Raw genomic sequence first — 27,557 nt, 5'->3', positions numbered from 1 at the left:
TGGGAAAGATCCCCAGTGTTCTTCTTCCTTGCAGCAAGTAATAAATCCTTCCTTCTCTGGGGGAAAAAAAAAAAATTAAATAGCCACATATGGCTAGTGGTTGGCATACCGGACAGAACGAGGCCATTAAGTCAGTGTCTGAGCATCTGCACAGCCTCTCATGGTTCACGGGGACATTCCTCTGGCTCTGCCCTCACTGTACTCTAGTTCTGAATGGGTGAGTGAATGAATGGTAGAGGCTTCAATTATGCATTCTCCCAGAAGACTTGAATTTATACCTCAGTTTCAGTTACCAGGTCTCAGCTTTTGTCTTGTGCCTACATGTTTGCCTTGATCTCGGCTTTCTAGAGCTATGGCTTGCCCTTGTTCTGGGCAATTCCCTCAGGTCATGGACTCCTGCCCCAAAAGGCCAGCTTTCACAGCTACTAAGCTTGGCTATCTGCTGGTAAACACCTTGAGGGTCTGGATCTGCACCCCCTGACTGATGCAAAGCCCATGACTGCTACCTGGCTCTGCCCTCCAGTCACTCCTGCTGTAACTCCATCCTGCACCATTGCTGCCCACCGTCCTCTCCTGGTCCACCATCCATGTAGGTACAAGTCCTGGTTAAGCACCTGAACTGCCATATATCAATTCTACCTTCCAGAGGGTTCACTGTCAAACATATGCATCTACCCTTTGTTGGCAAAAGTTTCTATTTCTCCCAGTTCCTACCAGAGAGGTTCCTAACCTGGAAATCTCAGTTGCCCAACTCTTTTTTTTTTTTTAAACATCTTCATTGGAGTATAATTGCTTTACAATGGTGTGTTAGTTTCTGCTTTATAACAAAGTGAATCAGCTATACATATATGCGCAACTCTTATTAAAAATTCAGTTGCAAGAAATAAAACCTGTAGGGCTCTGTCTGAAAGCTATTCAGTCCACGCTTTTCTCTAAATATTCTAACCTGTACACTGGATCAAACCAGGTCATCAAACAGCTGTAAACTTGGACCATAATACATAATACACTGAACTATGAAAGAAACCAGGCTGCAACTTATGTTTGTGTTTCAGATCTCCCGGTACCACCATTTTTATTTTACTTGGATGACCAGCAAGGAAAACACCAAACCCAGGGCCTGTTTTCCCGTCCTTCCTTTCTTTTTTTTTTTTTTCTTTTATAACAGAAGTGCCCACTCAATTTATATAATGATGGGTCTAACTAATATGAGACAGTAAGAGTTTATTCACATCCTCAAAGAACACATTCCGTTTCTTACAACAGACAAGTGCCACAGATTCAATGACTATAACATTTTTTGTGTTCGTAGGTAGAAAGTTACATTCTAGAACTGTGCATTTAACACAGACTGAATATCCCAGGGAGAATTTCATATTAAAGACGTTTTATCAGGAAGTTTCTTGATGTTTTACTAGGGGACATGAGTGACAGAACCTGTGTAAATTTAAATATGATCTTTTACCCCTTAAAGTTCCTTTTGGTCTCTGGGATCATGATGTCACTAGAATACAAATATTTTCTAACCCTTCTCCCCTATCTTACTGAAAATTGCAAGTATTTGAAATAAGAACCATTGAGACCTATAGTTTACTATTTTAATTTCATTTCGTTTCGTTTCGTTTTATTTAATTATTTTATTTAATAACCAAGGCTAAAGAATTTGAGTTTATAATTTCTATTTCCACAGGCACCTCACAGAATCACTTTTATGGAACTGCACTTTGACACCATCCTCGGCTTAAATATAAGAAGAGCCCGTACGAAGCTAAATATCACAGGGGTTTTCATGCCGAGGTGCTTGACAGGTCACCGCAGGAGGGGAAAGCAAAGAGCCCTGAGCCCCGTCCTCTTTGCACAGGGCACCTCTGCTTCACCCTAGTTCGCTCATTTAGGTTCTGTGAAAGATTGTTTGATAGCATGTATCTGCCGCTAAGACCACTGGGAAACCGCCATGTACTGCACGGATGGTGGGACCAAGGTTGAGGACCTCACTCACCACAGCACACAAGGTCCCCTCTGTGTGGCCCCGTAGGAGACCCTTTTCTCAGGCCTCACTAACAGAGAAAAAACCGTGCTTCTCCTGAGTAACTGGAATGGTCTTTTCATGGAGGCACAGGGGACCATATAACATAGTGTTTCTTTGCTTGCTTTGACAGCTAGGGAGCGCAGAGCCATATGTGTAGCCCATTCACTTCTAACCCTAGAGAATCTAACGCTGGCGTTTCCTCGTCCCTACTTTGGCTTCATTTCCATCTCTTGCTTTTCTTTTCTCTTTCTCATCACTCTGATTTCATTGCCTACTTAAGCTCACTCACTCCCTCCCTCTCTCTCTCTCTCTCTAATCCTATGAACCAAAGGAAAGAAAGGATACTAGACAGAAGCTCTGCTTATCTAAACTTCTCTCCCGAGAGGCATGGACATATATGCACTACCAAACGTAAAATAGATAGCTAGTGGGAAGCAGCTGCATAGCACAGGGAGATCAGCTCGGTGCCTTGTGACCACCTAGAGGGGTGGGATAGAGACGGTGGGAGGGAGACGTAAGAGGGAGGAGATATGGGGATGTATGTATACGTATAGCTGATTCACTGTTATAAAGCAGAAACTAACACACCACTGTAAAGTAATTCTACTCCAATAAAGATATTTTAAAAAATTAAATTAAATTAAATTAAAAAAAATAAACTTCTCTCCCTTTACTATGTCCCTGTGCGGGTAAGTCTAGAATCTTCTAGTCCATCTGAATCCAGACTCTGACTGCATCCTAGTAACCATCTATATCAGTCTTCTGATTTCTCAGTCCTGCCTCCTCTTCTGGCTGAAAGCAGTAGTCTCTGTACATTTATGTACTAGTACATAGAAAGCTAGCTCAAAGTTCCAGCCCAGGCCCTGATAGCAAGGAAAGAAGGATATTGGCTGGCTCATGGATCAAGGAGTTCCTTAAAAATAATTATAATTTTTTATGATGCAATCGGAGTCCATGCTTGCTGGGTATCATGTAAAAAAGCACCACTTCCTCTACCATGTCCATGCTCCACGGGTAACCACGTGGGTGTCAGACACTGTACTACTAGTTTCTTCTGAAGTTGGCAAGTTTATACAAGAGCATCCACAAGGAGGAGTGGTACTCACCTTCTCTCCATATTGAACCCATTTGTCATGTCCATTTCTCCAGTACCAAATCCATTTTGTGGTGAAGAGAGAACCGGCCGGCATTGTGACAGATGAAGGCGTGGAGAGACGTCGGATGGGTTTATAATCACAAGTCATCTTCTGGAAACTGATTTTATAATTTCCAATAGAAATGCTGAGAGGGAAAAGTTTAGTGTTAACAAAATGCTTCACTGAAACAAAATGCTTCTGTTTTCTACACTCTGGTCTTCCCTAATAAGAGGATAGAATTAAACCTTGAGAGCTGAAAGGGATCTTTGAATTTCCCTTATACAGCTTTCGGTCTTACACATAAAAAAAAAACTGAACTACAGAGAGGTAATGTAACCTGCCTGCCCCACATATTCAACGGTGTCACAGAATGTGTTCTTCCTTCAAAAAATATCCCCCATAGACAACTGTGCCCACACAAAACAATGGATTGGCTCAATGTTTGTTAGAAAGTCAGTTAGAAACTCACAGTAGGTCAGTTTTTTTCAATTATTATTCAAATAGTTATCAAAGTGTGGTCCAAGACCTTTTCGGGAGCCAGCAAGGTCACAGTTATTTTCATAATGATATTAAGACATCACCTGTCTTTTTCACCTTCATACCCTCACAGGTGCACAATGGAGTTTTCCAGAGGCTACATGATGTTTGATTTCACAATAAAGAGATTTGCAAAAATATATAACAATTTCAGTCTTCTCAGTGAATTTGGTTTTGTTTTGTTTTGGAAAAGTTATTTTTATAGTTTTACTTATATACAGTTATATATGCATATAACTATATATAAGTTGGATATATAATTATCAAAAAATGTTATGTTAACATGAATGAGTTTATTATTGTTATTTTTAATGTATCAGTAAATATTTAATTTTTCTCAGTTGTGATTTTTAATATGGTAAATATAAATAGCTATAATCCACATAAACAGAAGTTCTTTGGGATCCCCAATACATTTTAAGACTCTATAGGGCTCCTGAGACCAAAAAGTTTAGGAGTTACTGCTCTATGAAACACCTCCTAGATCAGTGATGTTCAACCAGGAGCGATTTTGTGACCCAGGGAACATGTGACAATGTCGAAAAACGTTTTTGTTTATCACAACTGGCATGCAGTGGGTGGAAGCCAGGAATGATGCTAAACTGCCCCCCCCCCGAACAAATAATTATCTGGTCCCAAAAGTCAATAGCGCTAAGGTTGAAAAACACTGCTTCAGATATACCTGGGGGGAGAAATACACCTAGAAGCAAAACAGCTGATGCCACCCTCTAGTGGCAAAAGGTTGCAACACAGAATCTCCACCAAAAATTCACTAAATTTGCAGACGACACATCCATATTTTTCCCCCCAAAGAATGTCCTTGTAAAACAGGATGCAGCTTATAAATATGGTCATGGGTGGTATCACCCATATCAGCCCTAATAGAAGCAGAAATATAAGGTAGCCTCTTAGAAACCTCCAGGGTAGAGGAAATAGCGAACACGGAGGAAGGTATAAAATGCTAAAGTATACAACAAAATCCTGCCCTAGAACGATATGAAATGACTCAAATCATTTTCTCAAACTATGAAATTAAGTCAAAGCTCTTCTGAGCTCATCATTTAGTACTTGTAATAGTCCTACGATGAGCTGATAGGAATACAAACCAACCTACGCATTGTGTTGTTCTGCGGGACACACTGACAAATATTAACTAAACACATATTTGTGTCCCTGTTTATTTCACCTGAGTTAGCAAATACTCCCAGAGTCCCTTGTAATAGCCAGGCTCTGAGTGACTTCAAACCTGCCCCACTTATGTATTTTTCTTCATTAACTCAGCAGGCATTTGCCATTTTTATCTCAAGAGTTAACCTGAATGGGATTCTGAAGGAAAACTGTTTTTTCTTCTTCCCATAAGCATAGCACTGGGCTTTCTTCTGATGATATTGTGCATCTCACAAGCCAGACCGGCCACCAACTTACTTGCAGACTTGGGGGTCACAGAAGGCCTTCTCAATATCCTCCATGAACGGGAGGTCCATCCAGGTGTTTTCCAGTAACATCTGCCACCGGTAGGGCAGGTGGAAGTGAGCTTTGTTGCACCTCTCTAAAAAGACAGAAAAGAAGTCTCAGCGATTCGGCCAAGTTCACTGCTGACTCTCCCCATCCTTTCACGGCCCACCTTTCCCATCCTGCCCTGAAGGCACATTTCCCAGCTACACCTGTGCTCACGCTGGCCCCTACCTGCATTGCCCCAAACTCCAGGTTCCACTATTACCCATGGAGACTCATCAGAAAACAAAATTCGCTGCTCCCCAAAAAGCCATGTTACCCACATGGAAATCTGAGATCATTATAAATTTACAGTTACCCTTTCTGCACCCCCCACGTGGATTTACTGAGACAAACTGCTCTCCAGCATAGGCAACTGCTTTTGTGTTTCCTTGAAGCCCTGACCTAAAATTCATCTCTCCCAGAAGAATTCCCTCACTAATCTCGTGCTCTTCTGAACTGACTTGTGTTTTGTATTCCCTCAGCCAGTGCTCAGGACTCAGTTTGTTCTTTATTTACGTATTTACTCATTTTACGCAGTTTTCTAATTTGTGCATGTTTTGTTTGTTTGTTTTTGGCCGCACCGCGCAGCTTGTGGGATCTCAGTTCCCCGACCAGGGATGGAACCCGGGCCCCCGGCAGTGAGAGTGCGGAGTCCTAACCACTGCCAGGGAGCCAGGGAGCTCCCAAATCTGTGGCTGTTTTGATGCCCCACCTTAACAACAAACTCATTGAAAAAAGGCCTGCATCATTGTTTAGCTTACTTCTCCCTTGCTTCACTGGCAGAGGGCTGGGCATGAAAAAGATGACCATTCAATGAATGCTTGCTGAAGAATGAATTAATGTTAGAAGTCCATAATACAGGAGTACAGAAAACAGTTCTATTTTTCACAATTTGCATTATGTTTCAACCGTTTTGAAATGTCTAAAAGATGTGTTACTACTTTAGAATAAAAAGAGGCAGACTTAGACATCACAAGGAAATCCAGAGTGGCACTGCCTGGGATTTGGCTGACTCAAAAAGTATAACCTTCCTCACACCCATTAGAACGGCTGCTATAAACAAACAAACAAAAACAAATTAACAAGTGTTGGCAAGGATGTGGAGAAACTGCAACCCTCGTGCATTGCTGGTGAAAATATAAAATGCTACAGCTGCTATGGAAAACTGTGGCAGTTCCTCAAAAACTTAAACATACATTTACCATATAATCCAGCAATTCCACTTGTGGGTATATACCCAAAAGAACTGAAAGCAAATCTCAAACAGTTACTTGTACCCCTGTGTTCATAGCAGCATTATACACAACAGCCAAAGGGAGAAGCAACTCAAGTGCCCATCAATGGATGAATGGATAAACAAAATGTGATAGAATACAATGGAATCGTATTCAGCCTTAAAAAGGAAGGAAATTCTCCCAACGGCTACAACGTGGATAAACCTTGAGGACACTGTACTAAGTGAAATAAGCCAGTGTCTGAAACAGACAAATACTGTGTGAGTTCATTCATACGAGGGTCGTAGAGAAGTCATACTTATAGACAGAAACCAAAATGGCGGCTGCCAGGGGCTTCCCTGCCAGAAGTGGGAAAGGAGGAGTTGTTGTTTAATGGGTACAGAGTCTCAGTTTTACAAGATAAAAAGAATTCTGGAGATTGGTTGTGCAACAATACGAATGTAATGAACCCTACTGAGCTGTACACTTAAAAATATTTAAGATGGTAAAATCTGTTATGTGTATTTTACCATAATTAAAAAGAAAATATTTTAAAGTTAAAGATTTTTGATTTAGGGAACGCAGGGCAGAATCTCCTCTTCAGACACAAGGTGAATGCGTCTAAGACCACTAAGTCATCAAGCAAATGAATCAGACATGATGCCTAGGCCTGGGGTGGAGGCATGAAAGGGAAAGAGTGGTGTAAGAGTGAGAGGGCAGCTCTGTGTCCCAAGCAGCCCCGTGGGAACCATTTCTGCAGGAATCCTGGTGGGAGGCAACAGTGTGGACAGGTGTGGCTCATTGACTGCAACGACACACAAGATGTCGGTCGTGTAGAGCACGGGTCCCTCAGCACACACATTGAGGGGCGACTAGAGCCCACGGCCCAGAAGAGAGGCAATGCCTAAATCACGACAGGACACAAACTTTGAAAATGTGTCTGCTAGGATACTTTTGTTTGCTTTTTGTGTGCAAAAAGATGGGTCCCTGAGTAAGCGTAACAGATCACCTAAAACTGAATTGTAAAAGGAGAACGTATATATCATGCAGTGGTGAAGTGGGTGGTTTGTGCATCTGCGAAATGGGTTAACAACAGAACCTAGGGTTGATGTGAAGTTTAAAGAAGATGAAGTTTAAGAAGATTCTTAGCACTGCACCGGACACACAGTACACAGTAAATGTTAGCCATATTACTATTAATAAAGTTTCTGCTTCTAGAAAGTCCTTAAGTAAGTTACTCACTAAGTTGACAACCCTTATACAGATGGTCAAGACAAATTTCGTTTGAGCCATGTTCATCCCTCGTAGAACATTCGGTACTCGCAACGTCAGATACGGAATCTACAAAACAAAAGAGGATGCATGTGTGCTGACCCTAATATTTAAACCGAAAATCAAGATATCTGGTCTTACAGTGGGGAAGAATATCTGAAATGGGGGCCACGTTCAAGAAAATGCTTATGATTCATGTACTGCTGCTAATGAGAGCCTAGACATGAAAGCAAACATGAACATCTGGGGCACCTGAGAGTTATGTTTATTTCTTAAACCATAGTTGAACTATTCCTGTTCTGAATAAATGTAGCACTTATTCTATACAGTTCTAGGGTTGGTCCTTCCATCTTCATATGTCAATCTCCTCATCAGAAGTGCTCCTTAACCAAAACCCCTTTGCCCTTTAATACTGCTAAGGGACATGCAAAGAGAAACCACTAGCCCTAGCTGCTGTGCTGCAGACATGAGACATGGGGCCCCTCTCTGTCCCTCAGTGACTCACACAGAGTCCAGCCCGAGCCCTTGTTGTAATCTCGCTGGCAGGGGGAACAGACATTTGAGCAGAGTTCCGACCATGGGTCCCTTAGGCTGCAGCTCTGTTGCTTAAGGAAGGTGTAAAATGAGGGACCCTGGGCAGAGTGAGTGCCGCTCTGTGTCGGGGCAGTGGTCTCCCCATGTGTGGGCAGAACCTGGCTTGTCAGCCTCTGACTTTCAGAGCGTAACACGTCTTTCTCCCCACTGACTGCCGACCTGAAGCCCAAACGAGTGGCATCAGTTTTACCTACATCGGTAGTTTCATCTATCACTTTACTAGAGCCATTTGGGGGCACTGTGGACAGACTAGCCCAGAATGTCTCCTCTGTGTGTTTACCATTAACAAAGGCCGTGGCCCCATCGTCGGCAGCCGTCATTTGGCCAGCGGGCTGCACATGGCTGCGAGTCACTCCGGTGTCCTGACCCCTAGGTAAAGATTTTTCTCTCTGCCAACTGGCTGTGGTTTTATGATTTAACAATCTCACGGAAGTGGCATCTGTAGCCATGTCATCGACATTATTATTAAAAAGCGGGAAATGCTGGCTGTCTTGATTCCCACGTCTGCCCTCCGTGTTCACGCAGTCCGAGGAAAGGATGGCCGTGCTCTTTCTGGTGGTGACGGTTTCAGGTATCTGTGGAGAACCAAGAGGCGAGAAGGAGACAGCCTGACTGGAAGAAAACAAACTCTCTCTACCAGTGTCTTGGTCATTCTGCCAGGATGCGGGGCCCTTCCACTTGGGAGCTGATGTCGAATCAAAAGTGACGTAAGTATTGCTGTGATTCCCATAGAAAAGATCCTCTGGACTGCCATTCTCTGCAAACCTCTGGCTTGCTCCCCCTTGACCGGTTCCTCCAAGATTGGACGCCGTAGACGAGCCTGAGGAAGGCGGAGGGCACTTCTGACTTCCCAAGTGCGTGAACTTGTGGGCAAGATCCTTGACAGGCCCATCGTCCGGGGGAGACCCGCGGCCGGTGGGATCTGGACTGGGGGGGCAGGACCTCTGGGCAGAAGCTGCAGCAGATGGAAGAGAGTCCCCGCTGCCCCGGTCTCTGCTCTTGCTTCTGCCTCTGTGTGCCGCGTCTCTGCGATGTGAAGGAGGAGCTGGGAAAGAAAAAGCAAACAACGGAAGTTGGTGTTAACGTGACTAACTTCCCTGCCCTGTTCCGCCTCAGCTTCTCCAGGTTTGCTATCGAAGTTCTATCAAATTACTTTTCTGTGAAAATCTCGAGAAGGTGCTTATGACAATGCAGGAATCTGTCACCCTGCCAGCCCTGCAGAAAACACCACCTATGACCTAGGATAAAGGTCGAACTGACACTGGCTCTGCTTGGCTTCTCTCGTGGGACTTAGATGTAGCCCCCAAATGCCCACACTCTTAGATGGGGCTGTCCACAATTCTCTAGTTCAAGTCACTCACCGCTAGGGTAAATGGAGAGACAGACAAGTACAAATCAGGGAGGAGTTCCCCAAAATCATTTAGAGTTTGCCCATATTGTGATACAGGTGTACCTAAGTTACGGATTCATGACACATAAAACAACAACAACAAAAGAAACTACAACAGAGGTCTGATTTCACTGAAGCTTGAGAATTTTCCAGAGTCGTTCGTCCAGCCCCCCAAATGCCCAAGCTTAAATGAGTAATATCTAAAAAAGAAAAATTGGCCTCTCTCTAGAAACGTGGTAAGTCACACCCCCGGGAAGCAGACAGGAGGGAGGGGGGTGAGCATGTGTGTTCGTGAGTACGTACAAAGTGCGGTGTGCATGCGTGTGATGTTTATAAGTGGGGTGTGCTGTGCTGGGTGTGTGTGCATGCATGAAGTGTGTGCATGTGTGTGTGTGTGTGATAGGCACGTGTGGTATACATGTGACGGGTGTATGTGTGTGTATGGTTGCACGCATGGTGTGTGACGTGTGTCGGTTGGTGAGATATGCATGTATGGTGTATGTGGCATGCGCAAGTGAAGTCTGTGTGGTGTGATTGCATGTGTTTGTGTGGCATGTGTGAAGTGTGTCCTGTGCATGTGTTACACATGTTGTGCGTGCGTGAAGTTTGTGTATGTGTGGGGTATGTATGTATGCAAGTGGTTGTTTTTGTGTGCATGTGGCTGGAGGCTGTGTGTGTGTGTGTGTGTGTGTGTGTGTGTGTGTGTGGTGTGTGAGTTGTGCTATTGTGTGTGGGAAAGAGGAGGAAGAGAGATCCTTTCTCTTCCAAACCTGGGGGCAGCAGGAATATAGTAAAAGCAAGCATCCTCCTCCCATCAACTAAATAGATTAACTAGAAGTGACAACAAAGAAAACTCCCTCTCGCATACAACAAATTTATATTGAGAAGCTACACCAAACCCCATCCTTCCAGATATTCCCCTGTCGAGAGGGCATTGTCGTGCAGGAGAGAAAACATGAGATGTGGAATCAGAACACGTGAGCTCTGCTCCTCTCGAGTCCTCTGCTCCTCTCGAGTCCTCTGAGACCCTGAAAACATTACTTTTCTTGATTCATAGTATTACCCTTCACTCTTCTAAAAATGATTTAAGGCTGCTCACAATAGAACTCACTTAAGGGACTTCCCTGGTGGCGCAGTGGTTAAGAATCCACCTGCCAGAGCTCCCGAATATGACTGCCCCCAGTGCCCATGCCCCAGCGTGAGCACAGCCGCCCCAGCTCTCCAGGAGACTCTCCTAGACCAGCAGCTGTGTGGATGAAAGGCTCTTGGTGCTGCAGCCAGGAGTCAGTGCTGTGCCTCTGAGGTGGGAGAGCCAACTTCAGGACACTGGTCCACAAGAGACCTCCCAGCTCCACGTAATATCAAATGGCGAAAATCTCCCAGGGATCTCCATCTCAAAACCAACACCCAGCTTCACTCAACGACCAGCAAGCTACAGTGCTGGACATCCTATGCCAAACAACTAGCAAGACAGGAACACAGCCCCGCCCATTAGCAGAGAGGCTGCCTAAAATCAAAATAAGTCCACAGACACCCCAAAACACACCACCAGATGTGGACCTGCCCACCCAAAAGTCAAGATGCAACCTCATCCACCAGAACACAGGCACTAGTCCCCTCCACCAGGAAGCCTACACAACCCACTAAACCAACTTTAGCCACTGGGGACAGACACCAAAAACAACGGGAACTACGAACCTGCAGCCTGCAAAAAGGAGACCACAAACACAGTAAGATAAGCAAAATGAGAAGACAGAAAAACACACAGCAGATGAAGGAGCAAGATAAAAACCCACCAGACCTAACAAATGAAGAGGAAATAGGCAGTCTACCTGAAAATGAATTCAGAATAATAATAAAGATGATCCAAAATCTTGGAAATAGAATAGAGAAAATGCAAGAAACACTTAACAAGGACCTAGAAGAACTAAAGATGAAACAAGCAACGATGAACAACACAATGAATGAAATTAAAAATACTCTAGAAGGGATCAATAGCAGAATAACTGAGGCAGAAGAACGGATAAGTGACCTGGAATATAAAATTGTGGAAATAACTACTGCAGAGCAGAATAAAGAAAAAAGAATGAAAAGAACTGAGGACAGTCTCAGAGACCTCTGGGACAATATTAAATGCACCAACATTCGAATTATAGGGGTTCCAGAAGAAGAAGAGAAAAAGAAAGGGACTGAGAAAATATTTGAAGAGATTAGAGTTGAAAACTTCCCTAATATGGGAAAGGAAATAGTTAATCAGGCGCAGGAAGCACAGAGAGTCCCATACAGGATAAATCCCAGGAGAAACACGCCAAGACACATATTAATCAAACTGTCAGAAATTAAATACAAAGAAAACATATTAAAAGCAGCAAGGGAAAAACAACAAATAACACACAAGGGAATCCCCATAAGGTTAACAGCTGATCTTTGAGCAGAAACTCTGCAAGCCAGAAGGGACTGGCAGGACATATTTAAAGTGATGAAGGAGAAAAACCTACAACCAAGATTACTCTACCCAGCAAGGATCTCATTCAGATTTGATGGAGAAATTAAAACTTTACACACAAGCAAAAGCTGAGAGAGTTCAACACCACCAAACCAGCTTTACAACAAATGCTAAAGGACCTTCTCTAGGCAAGAAACACAAGAGAAGGAAAAGACCTACAAAAACAAACCCAAAACAATTAAGAAAATGGGAATAGGAACATACATATCGATAATTACCTTAAATGTAAATGGATTAAATGCTCCCACCAAAAGACACAGACTGGCTGAATGGATACAAAAACAAGACCCATATATATGCTGTCTACAAGAGATACACTTCAGACCTAGGGACACATACAGACTGAAAGTGAGGGGATGGAAAAAGATATTCCACGCAAATGGAAACCAAAAGAAAGCTGGAGTAGCAATTCTCATATCAGACAAAATAGACTTTAAAATAAAGACTACCACAAGAGACAAAGAAGGACACTACATAATGATCAAGGGTTCGATCCAAGAAGAAGATATAACAATTGTAAATATTTATGCACCCAACATAGGAGCACCTCAATACATAATGCAAATACTAACAGCCATAAAAGGGGAAATTGACAGTAATACATTCATAGTAGGAGACTTTAACACCCCACTTTCACCAACGGACAGATCATCCAAAATGAAAATAAATAAGAAAACACAAGCTTTAAATGATACATTAAACAAGATGGACTTAATTGATAGTTATAGGACATTCAATCCAAAAACAACAGAATACACATTTTTCTCAAGTGCTCATGGAACATTCTCAAGGATAGATCATATCTTGGGTCACAAATCAAGCCTTGGTAAATTTAAGAAAATTGAAATTGTATCAAGTATCTTTTCCGACCACAATGCTATGAGACTAGGTATCAATTACAGGAAAAGATCTGTAAAAAATACAAACACATGGAGGCTAAACAATACACTACTTAATAACGAAGTAATCACTGAAGAAATCAAAGAAGAAATTAAAAAGTACCTAGAAACAAATGACAATGGAGACACGATGACCCAAAAACCTATGGGATGCAGCAAAAGCAGTTCTAAGAGGGAAGTTTATAGCAATACAATCCTATCTTAAGAAACAGGAAACATCTCTAATAAACAACCTAACCTTGCACCTAAAGCAATCAGAGAAAGAACAAAAAAAACCCAAAGTTAGCAGAAGGAAAGACATTATAAAAATCAGATTAGAAATAAATGAAAAAGAAATGAAGGAAATGATAGCAAAGATCAATAAAACTAAAAGCTGGTTCTTTGAGAAGATAAACAAAATTGATAAACCATTAGCCAGACTCATCAAGAAAAGAAGGGAGAAGACTGAAATCAATAGAATTAAAAATGAAAAAGGAGAAGTAACAACTGACACTGCAGAAATACAAAAGATCATGAGAGATTACTACAAGCAACTCTGTGCCAATAAAATGGACAACCTGGAAGAAATGGACAAATACTTAGAAATGCACAACCTGCCAAGACTGAATCAGGAAGAAATAGAAAATATGAACAGACCAATCACAAGCACTGAAATTGAAACTGTGATTAAAAATCTTCCAACAAACAAAAGCCCAGGACCAGATGGCTTCACAGGCGAATTCTATCAAACATTTAGAGAAGAGCTAACACCTATCCTGCTCAAACTCTTCCAAAATATAGCAGAGGGAGGAACACTCCCAAACTCATTCTACGAGGCCACCATCACCCTGATACCAAAACCAGACAAGGATGTCACGAAGAAAGAAAACTACAGGCCAATATCACTGATGAACACAGATGCAAAAATCCTCAACAAAATACTAGCAAGCAGAATCCAACAGCACATTAAGAGGATCATACACCATGATCAGGTGGGGTTTATTCCAGGAATGCAAGGATTCTTCAATATACACAAGTCAATCACTGGGATACACCATATTAACAAATCGAAGGAGAAAAACCATATGGTCATCTCAATAGATGCAGAAAAAGCTTTCGACAAAATTCAACACCCATTTATGATAAAAACCCTCCAGAAAGTAGGCATAGAGGGAACTTTCCTCAACATAATAAAGGCCATATATGACAAACCCAAAGCCAACATTGTCCGCAATGGTGAAAAACTGAAAGCATTTCCACTAAGATCAGGAACAAGACAAGGTTGCCCACTCTCACAACTCTTATTCAACATAGTTTTGGAAGTCTTAGCCACAGCAATCAGAGAAGAAAAGGAAATAAAAGGAATCCAAATCGGAAAAGAAGAAGTAAAGCTGTCACTGTTTGCAGATGACATGATATACTATACATAGAGAATCCTAAAGATGCTACCAGAAAACTACTAGAGCTAATCAATGAATTTGGTAAAGTAGCAGGATACAAAATTAATGCACAGAAATCTCTGGCATTCCAATACACTAATGATGAAAAAGCTGAAAGTGAAATCAAGAAAACACTCCCATTTACCACTGCAATAAAAAGAATAAAATATCTAGGAATAAGCCTACCTAAGGAGACAAAAGACCTGTATGCAGAAAACTGTAAGACACTGATGAAAGAAATTAAAGATGATACAAATAGATGGAGAGATATACCATGTTCTTGGATAGGAAGAATCAACATTGTGAAAATGACTCTACTACCCAAAGCAATCTACAGATTCAATGCAATCCCTATCAAACTACCACTGGCATTTTTCACAGAACTAGAACAAAAAATTTCACAATTTGTATGGAAACACAAAAGACTCCAAATAGCCAAAGCAATCTTGAGAATGAAAAACGGAGCTGGAGGAATCAGGCTCCCTGACTTCAGACTATACTACAAAGCTACAGTAATCAAGACAGTACGATACTGGTACAAAAACAGAAATATAGATCAACGGAACAGGATAGAAAGCCCAGAGATAAACCCACGCACACATGGTCACCTTATCTTTGATAAGGAGGCAGGAATGTACAGTGGAGAAAGGACAGCCTCTTCAATAAGTGGTGCTGGGAAAACTGGACAGGTACATGTAAAAGTATGAGATTAGAACACTCCCTAACACCATACACAAAAATAAGCTAAAAATGGATTAAAGACCTAAATGTAAGGGCAGAAACTATCAAACTCTTAGAGGAAAACGTAGGCAGAACACTCTATGACATAAATCACAGCAAGATCCTTTTTGACCCACCTCCTAGAGAAATGGAAATAAAAAAATAAATAAACAAATGGGACCTAATGAAACTTCAAAGCTTTTGCACAGCAAAGGAAACCATAAACAAGACGAAAAGACAACCCTCAGAATGGGAGAAAATATTTGCAAATGAAGCAACTGACAAAGGATTAATCTACAAAATTTACAAGCAGCTCATGCAGCTCAATAACAAAAAAACAAACAACCCAATCCAAAAATGGGCAGAAGACCTAAATAGACATTTCTCCAAAGAAGATACACAGAGTGCCAACAAACACATGAAAGCATGCTCAACATCATTAATCATTAGAGAAATGCAAATCAAAACTACAATGAGATATCATCTCACACCGGTCAGAATGGCCATCATCAAAAAATCTAGAAACAATAAATGCTGGAGAGGGTGTGGAGCAAAGGGAACACTCTTGCACTGCTGGTGGGAATGTGAATGATACAGCCACTATGGAGAACAGTATGGAGGTTCCTTAAAAAACTACAAATAGAACTACCATATGACCCAGCATTCCCACTACTGGGCATATACCCTGAGAAAACCATAATTCAAAAAGAGTCATGTACCAAAATGTTCATTGCAGCTCTATTTACAATAACCAGGAGATGGAAACAACCTAAGTGCCCATCATCAGATGAATGGATAAAGAAGATGTGGCACATATATACAATGGAATATTAGCCATAAAAGGAAACGAAATTGAGTTATTTGTAGTGAGGTGGATGGACCTAGAGTCTGCCATACAGAGTGAAGTAAGTCAGAAAGAGAAAGACAAACACCATATGCTAACACATATATATGTAATACAAGAAAAAAAAATGTCATGAAGAACCTAGGGGTAAGACAGGAATAAAGACACAGACCTACTAGAGAATGGACTTGAGGGCATGGAGAGCAGGAAGGGTAAGCTGTGACAAAGTGAGAGAGAGACATGGACATATATACACTACCAAAGGTAAAATAGATAGCTAGTGGGAAGCAGCCGCATGGCACAGGGAGATCAGCTCGGTGCTTTGTGACCACCTAGAGGGGTGGGATAGGGAGGGTGGGAGGGAGGGAGACGAAAGAAGGAAGACATATGGGAACATATGTATATGTATAACTGATTCACTTTGTTATAAAGCAGAAACTAACACACCATTGCAAAGCAATTATACTCCAATAAAGATGTAAAAAAAAAAAGAAAAAAAAAGAATCCACCTGCCAAAGCAGGGGACACAGGTTCGAGCCCTGGTCCACGAGGATCCCACATGCCGTGGAGCAAGTAAGCCCGTGTGCCACCACTACTGAGCCTGCACTATAGAGCCCATGAGCCACAACTACTGAGCCCACGTGCCTAGAGCCCGTGCTCTGCAACAAGAGAAGCCATCGCAATGAGGAGCCCGCACACTGCAACGAAGAGTAGACCCCCTCGCCGCAACTAGAGAAAGCCCACGCGCAGCAGTAAAGACCCAACGCAGCCAAATAAATAATTTTAAAAAATAGTCACTTAAAATTTCCAAGCCTCAGTTTCCTTATCCATTAAGTGAGGCCAATAATACACCTGCCTTGCTTCACAGTTTTGCTGTGAGGAGCAGTGATGAGATATTTTAGGTGAAAGTCCCTTGTAAATGATAAAGTATTTCTCAAATATTAAAAGATTCTCTCACAGAATCTTAGTTATATATTCTACTTGCTTCATAAAATTCATCTCCTCTATATCCGCTTAATAAAGATATTAAAAAATGCAAGTGTTAATTCCATTAAACAACATCAAAATGCTTAAGAAATTGTACTGATCATTTCAATGATCATAATAGGATGGCTATTATCCAGAAAAAACAGAAAGTAACAAGTGCTGGTGAGGAGGGGGAGAAATTGAGACCCTAGTGCTTTGCTGATGGGAATGTAAAATGGTGCAGCCACTGTGGAAAACGGTATGGCAGTTCCTCAAATATTTAACACTGAATTACCATGTGATCCAGCAATTCTACTTCAGGGTATATACTCAAAAAACTGAGGGCTTCCCTGGTGGCGCAGTGGTTGGGAGTCCGCCTGCCGATGCAGGGGACACGGGTTCGTGCCCCGGTCCGGGAAGATCCCACATGCCGCGGAGCGGCTGGCCCGTGAGCCATGGCCGCTGAGCCTGCGCGTCTGGAGCCTGTGCTCCGCAACGGGAGAGGCCACAACAGTGAGAGGTCCGCGTACCGCTAAAAAAAAAAAAAAAAAAAAGTAGACCGCATTTACCTCTCCACCCAGAGGGTTTCTTCTGGCGGTGCCTGCTGTTGCAGATGTCCTGGATGTTCTGGACCACACGTGAGCTCAGCCCGTGCTCCCTCATGATGGCCAGCACCTTTCTGTCCATCAGGTTATGGGACCGGAAGCAGTTGGCATAACCACAGTTCCCTCGGGTAAAGTGTTCACAAACGTGGAGCCTTTCACACGGTGGCTGCTGGTTACAAATCTGTCTTCCACCCTCTCCCTTATAATTTTTGCATATCTACAGAAGGAAGAAACAATAGTCAGAGATAAAACGTGTTTCTCTATGTGCCACACGTCAAGGAAAGTGTATACAAAAATTTCAGCTGTAATGACCTATATGGGAACAGAATCTAAAAAAGAGCGGATAGGGGCTTCCTTGGTGGCGCAGTGGTTGAGAGTCCACCTGCCGATGCAGGAGACATGGGTTCGTGCCCCGGTCTGGGAGGATCCCACATGCCGCGGAACGGCTGGGCCCGTGGGCCATGGTCGCTGGGCCTGCGCATCCGGAGCCTGTGCTCCGCAACGGGAGAGGCCACAACAGTGAGAGGCCCGCATACCGCAAAAAGATAAAAATAAAATAAAATAAAATAAAATAAAATAAAAAAGAGTGGATATATGTATATGTATAACTGATTCATTTTGCTGTACAGCAGAAACTAACACAACAGTGTAAATCAACTATACTCCGATAAAAAAATAAATAAATAAATAATAAAAACGCAGCTTTTCTTACTTCCTGATAAGAAAAAAAAAGCAGAAGCAAGCAGAGATATATCAAAGGAAAAAAATGCACGTGTATTCCACAATCTTTGATGAGTTCTTTTCAATCGATGACTTATTTGCAGCAGAAGAGGCCTACAAACTAACTGAAGGAAACTTGAATTTGATTAACCTCCTTTGGAAGAATCAACATAAGACGGCTAGCTACAGATAGAACCAAACAGGACCCAAAGGGAGCCCTACATTATAAAGGAACCCCAAAGAGGAAGGCCTGTCTTTGGATATCAATTCATTGTTCTATTAAAAGGACATGTGGAGGGACTTCCCTGGCGGTCCAGTGTTTAAGACTCCACGCGGTTCGGTCCCTGGTTGGGGAACTAAGATCCCGCATGCCGTGCAGTGCAGCCAACAAAAAGGACATGTGGGGACTTCCCTGGTGGCACAGTGGTTAAGACTCCATGCTCCCAATGCAGGGGCCCCAGGTTCAATCCCTGGTCAGGGAACTAGATCCCGCACCATGCCACAAGTAAGAGTTAGCATGCCACAAGTAGGGAGCCAGTGTGCCGCAACTAAGGAGCCTGTGATCCGCAACTGAGGATCCCACATGCTGCAACTAAGGAGCTTGCCTGCTGCAACTAAGATCCAGTGCAACCAAACTAATTAATTAGTTAATTAATTTTTCAAAAGAGGACATGTGGGTCTTACCTACAACTGCTGGAAGTCTAGAATCTAGTCTCAGCTAGGCAGAATGTCAGTTTCTCAAAAGATCAACTGAAGCAGATAATTTGTATATTCCTATGTAAATAGGTATACCTACATATCTAGCTCTACAGAGATGTAGTTCTTACTGAAAGGAGAGCAGAAGAAACACTGTCACTGAGGCCAGACCAGGTGATGCAGGACTAGAAGATGCTGGTTGAAGTCTGCAGCCCTGGAAGCAGCTACATGTGACCTCACATCTGAATTACTTACTTGCTCCCAGCCTCTCTTTCCTTTGCTGTAAAGAAGGAAAATATTTGCTCTCCTCACCTAACCAAGTTGTTGAGCAGATTAAATAATAAAATATGTAAATGTGTGGTGCAAAATATGAAATGTGATGCAAATGTTTGAATCATTACATGAAGAAGCTTAAAGATGAAAACGTTTATAAGTTGTTTCAATAGACTCTGAGCAAACCAGGTCAACACGGGCCACTGTGATGTATCCAAGTGGCAAAGACATGGATTCAGACTCTAACAACAATGACTTAAGCCATATAAACAAGTTCTAAACCTGATGCAAATAGATACCATTGCGATAGAGCCTATGATCCAGATTCAAGACTCTAGACCAACAGTTCTCAAAGTGTGGTCCCTGCACAAGCAACATCGGCTTCAACTGGAAACTTATTAGAAATACAACTGCTTGGGCCCTTCCCCGTATCTACAGAGTCAGAACGGCCAGAGGTAGAGCCCAGCAATCTGGGCTTGACAAACCCTCCAGGTGATTCTGACACACATTTAAAGCTTGAGAACCAGTGTTCTAGAGGCTTGAGTGAAACAAGAATAATTAGTAACTTCACAAATGATACTCTGATTAACATTCCTAGTTCTATGCTGATGTTTAAGTAAGAATGCTCCTGCCAAAACAAATGAAATCATTTCTTCCTTTTAATAAATATATCTCAGTTACACAAGTTTCTATATGAGGACGTCAGATTTGCCTGATGCTTTTATGTTCTCACAGGTCAAGGCAAAGTGGAAGAGTGTGAACATTTTAAGTTTTTGAGGGCAGGCAGTGTGTCTTGTCCACTGCTGCCTTCAGAAGCCTGCCCTTGTAGGAACTCCTGAGTGTTAATTGAATGAATGCAAAACAAACAATAAGTAAAGTGAGACGCAGAAGGATGAAATGCCTTGTCCAGGACCACAGAGGTGGTTACTGGCAGAGTCAGGACTTTGAGAGACATGGAAGGACCATCGTTGACCGACTATCCTTGGAACTAGCTGAACTCTGGCTGAGCCCCTCCTGCTAAAACCTTGAAAATATTCTGCCCTACTCACCCAAGTAGTCACTCCTTGAGAGACTACTCTTGCCCCAAATTGTCAAATAGAGACTTATGTTATCAATGCTCTGGTCGATTTTCCACTACAGGAACCAGCGCCTCAGACCTCTGGTTCAGGAAACAGTGCAGTCTGCTAGTCTGTGATCCTACCCCTGACAAGTGGTAAATGGCAATTAAGTTATTGGCTAAAAATAAACTTCAAGCACAAGCCTTCCCACCCCACCCACTAAGCATGGGTACTGAATTCTTAAATGGGAAAGGGAACCTCAGATGACACTTCAGACTCTCTGTGTGATAAAGGATGACAACGGCATTTTCCTACGAGGACCCTCCCAGCTCTTCTGTCAATGGGCTTTTCCGGGATCCATCAGCAACACCACCTTCTAGTAGGTTCTTCCCTAGAGAAAGGAAGAGCTGTCACTCCCCTTATTCTCCAGGGACGTGATACAGAAAGTCCTTGGTGATTTTGGAGAACAGAAGCAGACAGCAAACCTGATGAGTGACTTTTCCAAACTTCCAAGTTTAACACAAGACTAAGGTTGGACCCCAGGGACACTCCTCTCAAGGGTCACAACAAGACTTCACCTGTCGTCATCCCTTCACATGAAAGGAAAAGGACGGGGTGGGTCTGTTAGTCAACGGGACCTTTAACGAGTTGGTGTGTAAGGCGTCTCCCCATGCTGGTAGCCTGGAGGGACTGAGCTGGTACACAGGCCAAGGGCCATAGGGATCCCAAGACAAGACCTCTAAACCTAGGCTCCTGGAAACGGAGAGAGAGAGAGAGAGAGAGAAATCCAAGTACCTAAATGAAAGAATGCCTGCAGAAATGGCATATATAGTCCTCCTCCACTCTCTCCGTCTCTGAAGACATTTTTATAGACGGCCTTGCACTCCTATCTCTCTTGAGCTCAGTGATCAACTCAAAATCACCCCTCATGTCCTAAGGTTTCTAAGTCCTCAGGGAAACACACTGAGCTTAGAGTCAAAAGATGTTTAACCCCCCAGATATCCCTAATAGCTATCTTGCCATAAATAAAAGCACATCTGAATTTCAACCTTGCTTATCTTTAAAAAAAAAATATATATATATATATATTTATTTACTTACTTACTTAATTACTTATCTATTTTTGGCTGTGTCAGGTCTTAGTTGCAGCATGCGGGCTTCTCTCTAGTTGTGGCGTGTGCGGGCTCTGTTGCCCCACAGCACGTGGGATCTTAGTTCCCCAACCAGGGATCAAACCTGAGTCCCCTGCATTGGAAGGCGGATTCTTAACCACTGGACTACCAGGGAAGTCCCCACCTTTGCTTATCTTAATCTCAGTCCCTTCCACTCATTCCACTTGAGCCTTCCATTATGTTTCTGTGCCTCTCTTTCAGTGTGAAGCTAACTTCTCTACACAAGGGTTTTTCTCAGGTCAGATACCATTCTTTAAACAGCACCCTCTGATTTTCAAGTCAATAGTCCTGTGTGGATGAGACTGTTAATTATCTGCCATTGTCCTCACCTTTCTACTAATAATAGAAGCTTCCAAGTTTTAGCTGGACACCTAGTTACCCAGCCAGAAACTACATTTCCCAGCCTCCCTTCTACCTAAGTGTGATCATGTGATAAGTTCTGGCGAATGACATGGAGCAGGTGCGCTTTTTACAATGTCCAAGTTGCATCTTTTAAAAAAGAAAGCTGCTTGCCTTTCACTTACTCCCTCTCTACATTCCTGTTGGTTAGAAAATGATGACAGTGACAAGAGTCTCCTTGTACCTGGAGGAGGAAGCCACATGTTAAAAGAGAACAGAGATTATCTACTGGTCCAAAAATAGAATGGATATATTATATATAAGATAATAAGGCTGACCTACTGGCCTGAGTCCCTGCGTGACACTGTGGAATCCAGCCGCCTGACCATCGGATACCTACCTGCCTACATCTGGGCAAGACCAAAAGTCAGTAAACTATTTCTGTAAAGGATCAAATGGTAAATATTTTAGGCTTTGCAGGCCATTCAGTCTCTGTTGCGAATACTCAACTCACTCTTGCATGAGAAAGTGGCAATAGACAATATATAAAAGAATGGGGGTGGCTGTGTTCCAATTAAACTACAAAAACAGGTGGCAGGTGGGATTTGGACCATGGACCATGGTTTAATGACCCCCAATCCAAACTGTCAATTGATAGAGAAACAAAGTAATATTTTATTTGAATCACTGCACTTTGAGGTCTCTTTGTTCCAATAACTTAGCCTCAACCAATACACCCTGTCATCTTCCAAAACCCTGCCTCAAAGCCCACCTCTTCCAGGAGGTCACAGGGTTCCCTAGCAGCCTGGCGGGGGAAGCATTCCAGACTCCAATTCTTGTAAAACTTCTAATAGGAAGGAAATTGTTGGAATCTCTCAGATAACTCAGCAACAATCACCTGTTGACGGCCACCTGCAGGCCCTGGTGCTCAGTTTTCTCTGCTCCCATTCCAACACACCCACGATGCCACGCTGCCAACAGCACTCTCCCTGCTTTTCAAACTAAGGAATTAGAACTTACCTCTGGCATAAAAAAAGGGTCATTTTGGAGAAGGAGCACGGCTAATTCCTCTTTGTTCAGTCCAGAGAGTGCATGATTTTTCAGGACCTTGAAGTTATCTTCTGAGAGAATCTCGTGAGAATATTTGCATAAATTCCTGGAAATAAATGACAATGGTCAGTGTTTCCACTTCACAGAAAGTAAAGAAAAAGCAATCATCCAGGGAACTTTCAATGAAAATCAATGCCCATATCCTTTGGTAACTAATACAGGTTGGTCCTGCTTCAAGAGTACACTTTAAAAATATAAATTGATGGGCTTCCCTGGTGGCATAGTGGTTGAGAATCCGCCTGCCGATGCAGGGGACGCGGGTTCATGCCCCGGTCCGCGAAAATCCCACATGCCGCGGAGCGGCTGGGCCACTGAGCCTGCGCGCCCGGAGCCTGTGCTCTGCAACGGGAGAGGCCACGACAGTGAGAGGCCCGCATACCGCAAAATAAATAAATAAATAAGTAAATTGATGGAACACCTAGATGGGAAAAGGGAATATGAGGATTATTTTCACAAATTATACACTTGTATACTTTATGTATTTATTTTTGGCTGCATTGGGTCTTCGTTGCTGCCCGCAGGCTCTCTATAGTTGCGGCAAGCAGGGGCTACTCTTTGTTGCGGTGCACAGGCTTCTCACTGCAGTGGCTTCTCTTGTTGCCGAGCACAGGCTCTAGGCGCACAGGTTTCAATAGTTGTGGTGCGTGGGCTTCAGTGGTTGTGGCGCGCGGACTCTAGAGCACAGGCTCAGTAATATGGCACATGGGCTTAGTTGCTCCGCGGCATGTGGGATCTTCCCCAGCCAGGGCTTGAACCTGTGTCCCCTGCATTGGCAGGTGGATTCCCAACCACTGTGCCACCAGGGAAGCCCCACATATGTATACTTTAAATTATTGCAATACTTCTTCAAACAATGTGTCCTCTAGTATACATTAATAATGTAGGACGAGGAAAAAATGGCAAAGAAACTGATACAAATTTAGTGGAAATGACTGCCCATTGAGAGACAAAGAATAATTAGGATAACACATCTATGGATTGACAATAAAATCAATGCGAGAAGAGAATTCCATTGAACAAACTAAATTAGATGAAATTGTTCCTTGCTTTCTCTCTTCTATGCCTTACATACCAATGTATACCTATATGATTTGTGACTACAAAGGAATGGAACAAGCCCATAATTGTACATTTCAAACAACTCTACAAAGAGATAAAAATCCTCTTCACTTTAAGACTGATGATGTAGGTCTGATAGTACTTTCTATGATGATGGAATTGTTCTATAATCTGAGCTTCCTAAAATGTAAGCCATACATGACTAATGAACACTTGAAATATAGGTAATAAGACTTAAGAAACTAAATTTTCTATTTTACTTTACTTTAATTAATTTAAATTTGAATAGCCACACATGACTAGTGGCTACCATACTGCGTGGCAGAGATTTCAATCTTTGCTATTCAAAATGTGGCAGGAGAATCAGCAGCTTCACCATTATCTGGGAGCTTGTCACAAATTTAGAATGTCAGGCCCCACCCAAGTTCTACTGAATCAAAAGCCGTCTTTCAACAAGATCCCCAAATGATTTAATCACACTGAAGTCCCACAAGCACTGACTTAGACCATTGAGAAACCCAGACAGTACCGATGTTTTCATTAGACAAACATAATGTGACAGTCATCAATGTTCAGCTAACAAACTCGTTCGACTTCTTAACTTACATACGCTCCCTATAATATTGCCAACGTCCTCAGATTTATGGTTTTAACAGTTGCTAATATGATGGGATCTTAATAGTTTCTGGTTTGCTCAACCATTATCAAATTGTCAGGAGGTTAGGTAATGGCCAGATTTTCACTACATTACAACCTTTGTACAGACAACCTTTCTTCTTTTACATTATTTCTTGAGATTTATTCCTTTGAGTATTGCCTCAAAGGACACAATCAGTTTCCCTGCAGTTTCTGTTTCATTTTGATCTCCTACTCTCCAGAAAACATACCAGCAATCTGAGAGCATGTCTATTTCCCCGCCAACACATTAACATAGAGTTTTATCACTTTTGCTCCTTCGGTAAGTAGGAAATAGACTTATGGGGGACTTCCCTGGTGGTCAAGCAGTTAAGACTCCCTGCTCCCAATGCAGGGGCCCCAGGTTCGATCCCTGGTCAGGGAACTAGATCCCGCATGCCACATGGTGCAGCCAAAACAAAAAAGAAAATTAAAGAAATAGACATATGGGGCTTCTCTGGTGGCACAGTGGTTGAGGGTCTGCCTGCCAATGCAGGGGACAGGGGTTCGTGACCCGGTCCGGAAAGAAAATTAAAGAAATAGACTTATGCTTTTAATTTGCACTTTAATTATTAGCAAGACTGAAATATTCCCAAATGTAGGCTTGATGCTTGCATTTCCTCTTACTTATAGTATTTGTTCATATCTTTTAACTGTTTATCTAGTGGAGAATGAGTACTAACCTACAGATTTATAACTGTTCTTTATATTTTTTAATACTAATCTTTACCAGCCTTGTGTATTTCAAATAGTTTTGGATTTTTCCCTTTTGATCAAGAACTTATTAAGGTTGTTGTTCAACAATCTGATTGCTGTTCTATACAATCATATCCTTCCAATTCGCCATTCGTAATTTAGCCCACTGTTTTAATACTTGAGAAATTAATTCCTCCACCACAGCTAGATAACTATACCATTTTGTTTCACCTTTAAAAGAGATATTTTCAACTTTAATTCTTTAAAATATCTGGAGCTTATTTTGACAACCAGCATCAGAGGAGGACAGAAGTGCTTTATAACAACTTTTCTCAATAACGTCTATTAAATTGGACTTTCTTACTATTTTGTTAGAGAGGACTATTGTTTGTTAACTTTTTAGCAAATTTAGAACTATTGGAATCCTTATTATGTTTTTATCAATCTACGGTTCTACTTTGAATCCAATACCATACAACTAAAATGTCCTTTGCACTGTATTTTAAACATTAACAGAATAATTTATCCTATTATTGGCTTATTCCTTTTCAAAAATCTCTTTAGTGTGCTTAACTATTATTTCCTCTCTAGAAATTTTATTCTGGCTTTGTCACTTTCCACAAAAGATCATACTGAGAATCTAATTTGTGTTAACGCCATACATCAGATTGGATATTACGTCATCTTAACTACATTAAATCTTCTGATTCTGGAACAGAAAATATCTCTCCATTTATTCAAGTCTTATTCTATTTTTCTTACTGAGAATTAAAATCTTTCTTTTAATAGTTCTCTCATTTCCCAAATATTAAACATGAATCAGTTGCCACTATTATGTTTTAATTGTTTGTGACTAGTAAACAGAAATGCGAATGACTGCAAAATTATCTTATTGAAACTGACAATGATTTTTTAAATGTAAACATCTACATAAAAGTTATTCTCTAAGAATTAATCTTTAAAAGCCAGTATTCAAATAGTGACTTTTAATAGTCCCACACTATTCACGCTGTCTGCGTGTAAGGCATTTCTGAAGCATTCTAGAATTGCCTTCTTATCTAGCCGTGGAACCTCATGAGAAAAATCAGAATCAACAACCATGGCAGCCACTGCCCAAGCCCTTAAAACCCAGCCAGCCCTCCCCACGCACCCTGGTTCATGCACAATTCAAGGGCAGTCGGTCAGGCTCTGGCAACAGCTTGTATCTCAGCCGTTTTCTCAGGCGTGCTCTCTCCTGGCTTTCTCTACCAGGAGTTCTGGCTTCCAGTGTGTGTCTGCCACTCCTTGATAAAGCTGACCTCAGCTCTCCACTTGCTCTTGGGGTCTGTGCTTTCAGATAACTGCTCCCCAGCAGCCACCACGACCCAGAGTCCTCAGCAGCTGGGCTGGGACTCCACCTTATCACTCCTCCAACCACCACGGGAGGGGCGATCTGTGAAGAGACTCTACAGCAGGAAGGGGACCAGCCTCCTACCCAAAGCAGGAAATCCCTCCATTAGAGCTTTACCAGATACCTGCGAGCTTCATGACCTCACAAGGCCTCTCACTCCACCGGGTACTGACGTTAAGGATCCTCTTGATACGGAACAGAAAATGACCTTGTTGAAACACCCTGCTGCTAGGCAGGTCCTACCCTCTGGCTCGGAGATATCTGACAACTGGGAGGAATTAAGAACCCTTCTGCCCTTTGAGCTCCAGTCCAAGACATTGTGATCACAGAGCCAAGACTATGGTACCTCTCCTGTGGCCAGATTAGGGTCACAGATGAGGACCCAGTTCCTCTCCAGGTCCCAGCAAGATACAGCGTCGGTCATATCTGTCCTGTGCCTGCTCTGTCCTAGCCAAGGAGCAGTGGGGCGCTTCCAAGGTCCTGGAAGTCAACATTTCCTCTAAATAACTGAAGGCAGCCAGACAAGTCTAATAAGAGCCCCTCTGCCTGGAGCCCTGAGTGTCCAGGCTTTACCAACCTCACCCAAGACACTCATGCCTGTAGGAAGAGCCCGCCCAGCACACGCTGCGCTGGCTGGGTCCCTGACGTTGCCCATCTGAGGGCCCAGATGGCTTTTCATTTCTCATCTCCATCCTCAGGCAAACTGCTCGTTCCTCTAGATTCCATAATACTCACCTTGAAC

At 42.5% G+C, this 27,557-nt stretch overlaps 1 protein-coding gene across 1 annotated transcript in view; it reads right to left on the bottom strand.

Annotated features, from left to right (window-relative positions):
* Positions 1-27,557, bottom strand: part of ZC3HAV1 (zinc finger CCCH-type containing, antiviral 1) — a 67,291-nt gene that overhangs the window by 22,234 nt on the left and 17,500 nt on the right. Inside the window, exons 2-7 of the mRNA XM_060156579.1 lie at positions 22,906-23,041; positions 17,592-17,844; positions 8,560-9,324; positions 7,656-7,754; positions 5,128-5,251; positions 3,136-3,310 (exon numbers count right to left, since the gene is read on the bottom strand). Coding sequence (XP_060012562.1) covers positions 3,136-3,310; positions 5,128-5,251; positions 7,656-7,754; positions 8,560-9,324; positions 17,592-17,844; positions 22,906-23,041 — 1,552 coding nt within the window. The remainder of the gene's footprint in view (positions 1-3,135; positions 3,311-5,127; positions 5,252-7,655; positions 7,755-8,559; positions 9,325-17,591; positions 17,845-22,905; positions 23,042-27,557) is intronic.

This window comes from Lagenorhynchus albirostris, chromosome 8 (assembly GCF_949774975.1).
Source record: "Lagenorhynchus albirostris chromosome 8, mLagAlb1.1, whole genome shotgun sequence".
Taxonomy (NCBI): domain Eukaryota; kingdom Metazoa; phylum Chordata; class Mammalia; order Artiodactyla; family Delphinidae; genus Lagenorhynchus; species Lagenorhynchus albirostris.
This window is presented reverse-complemented; position numbering and strand designations above follow the sequence as displayed.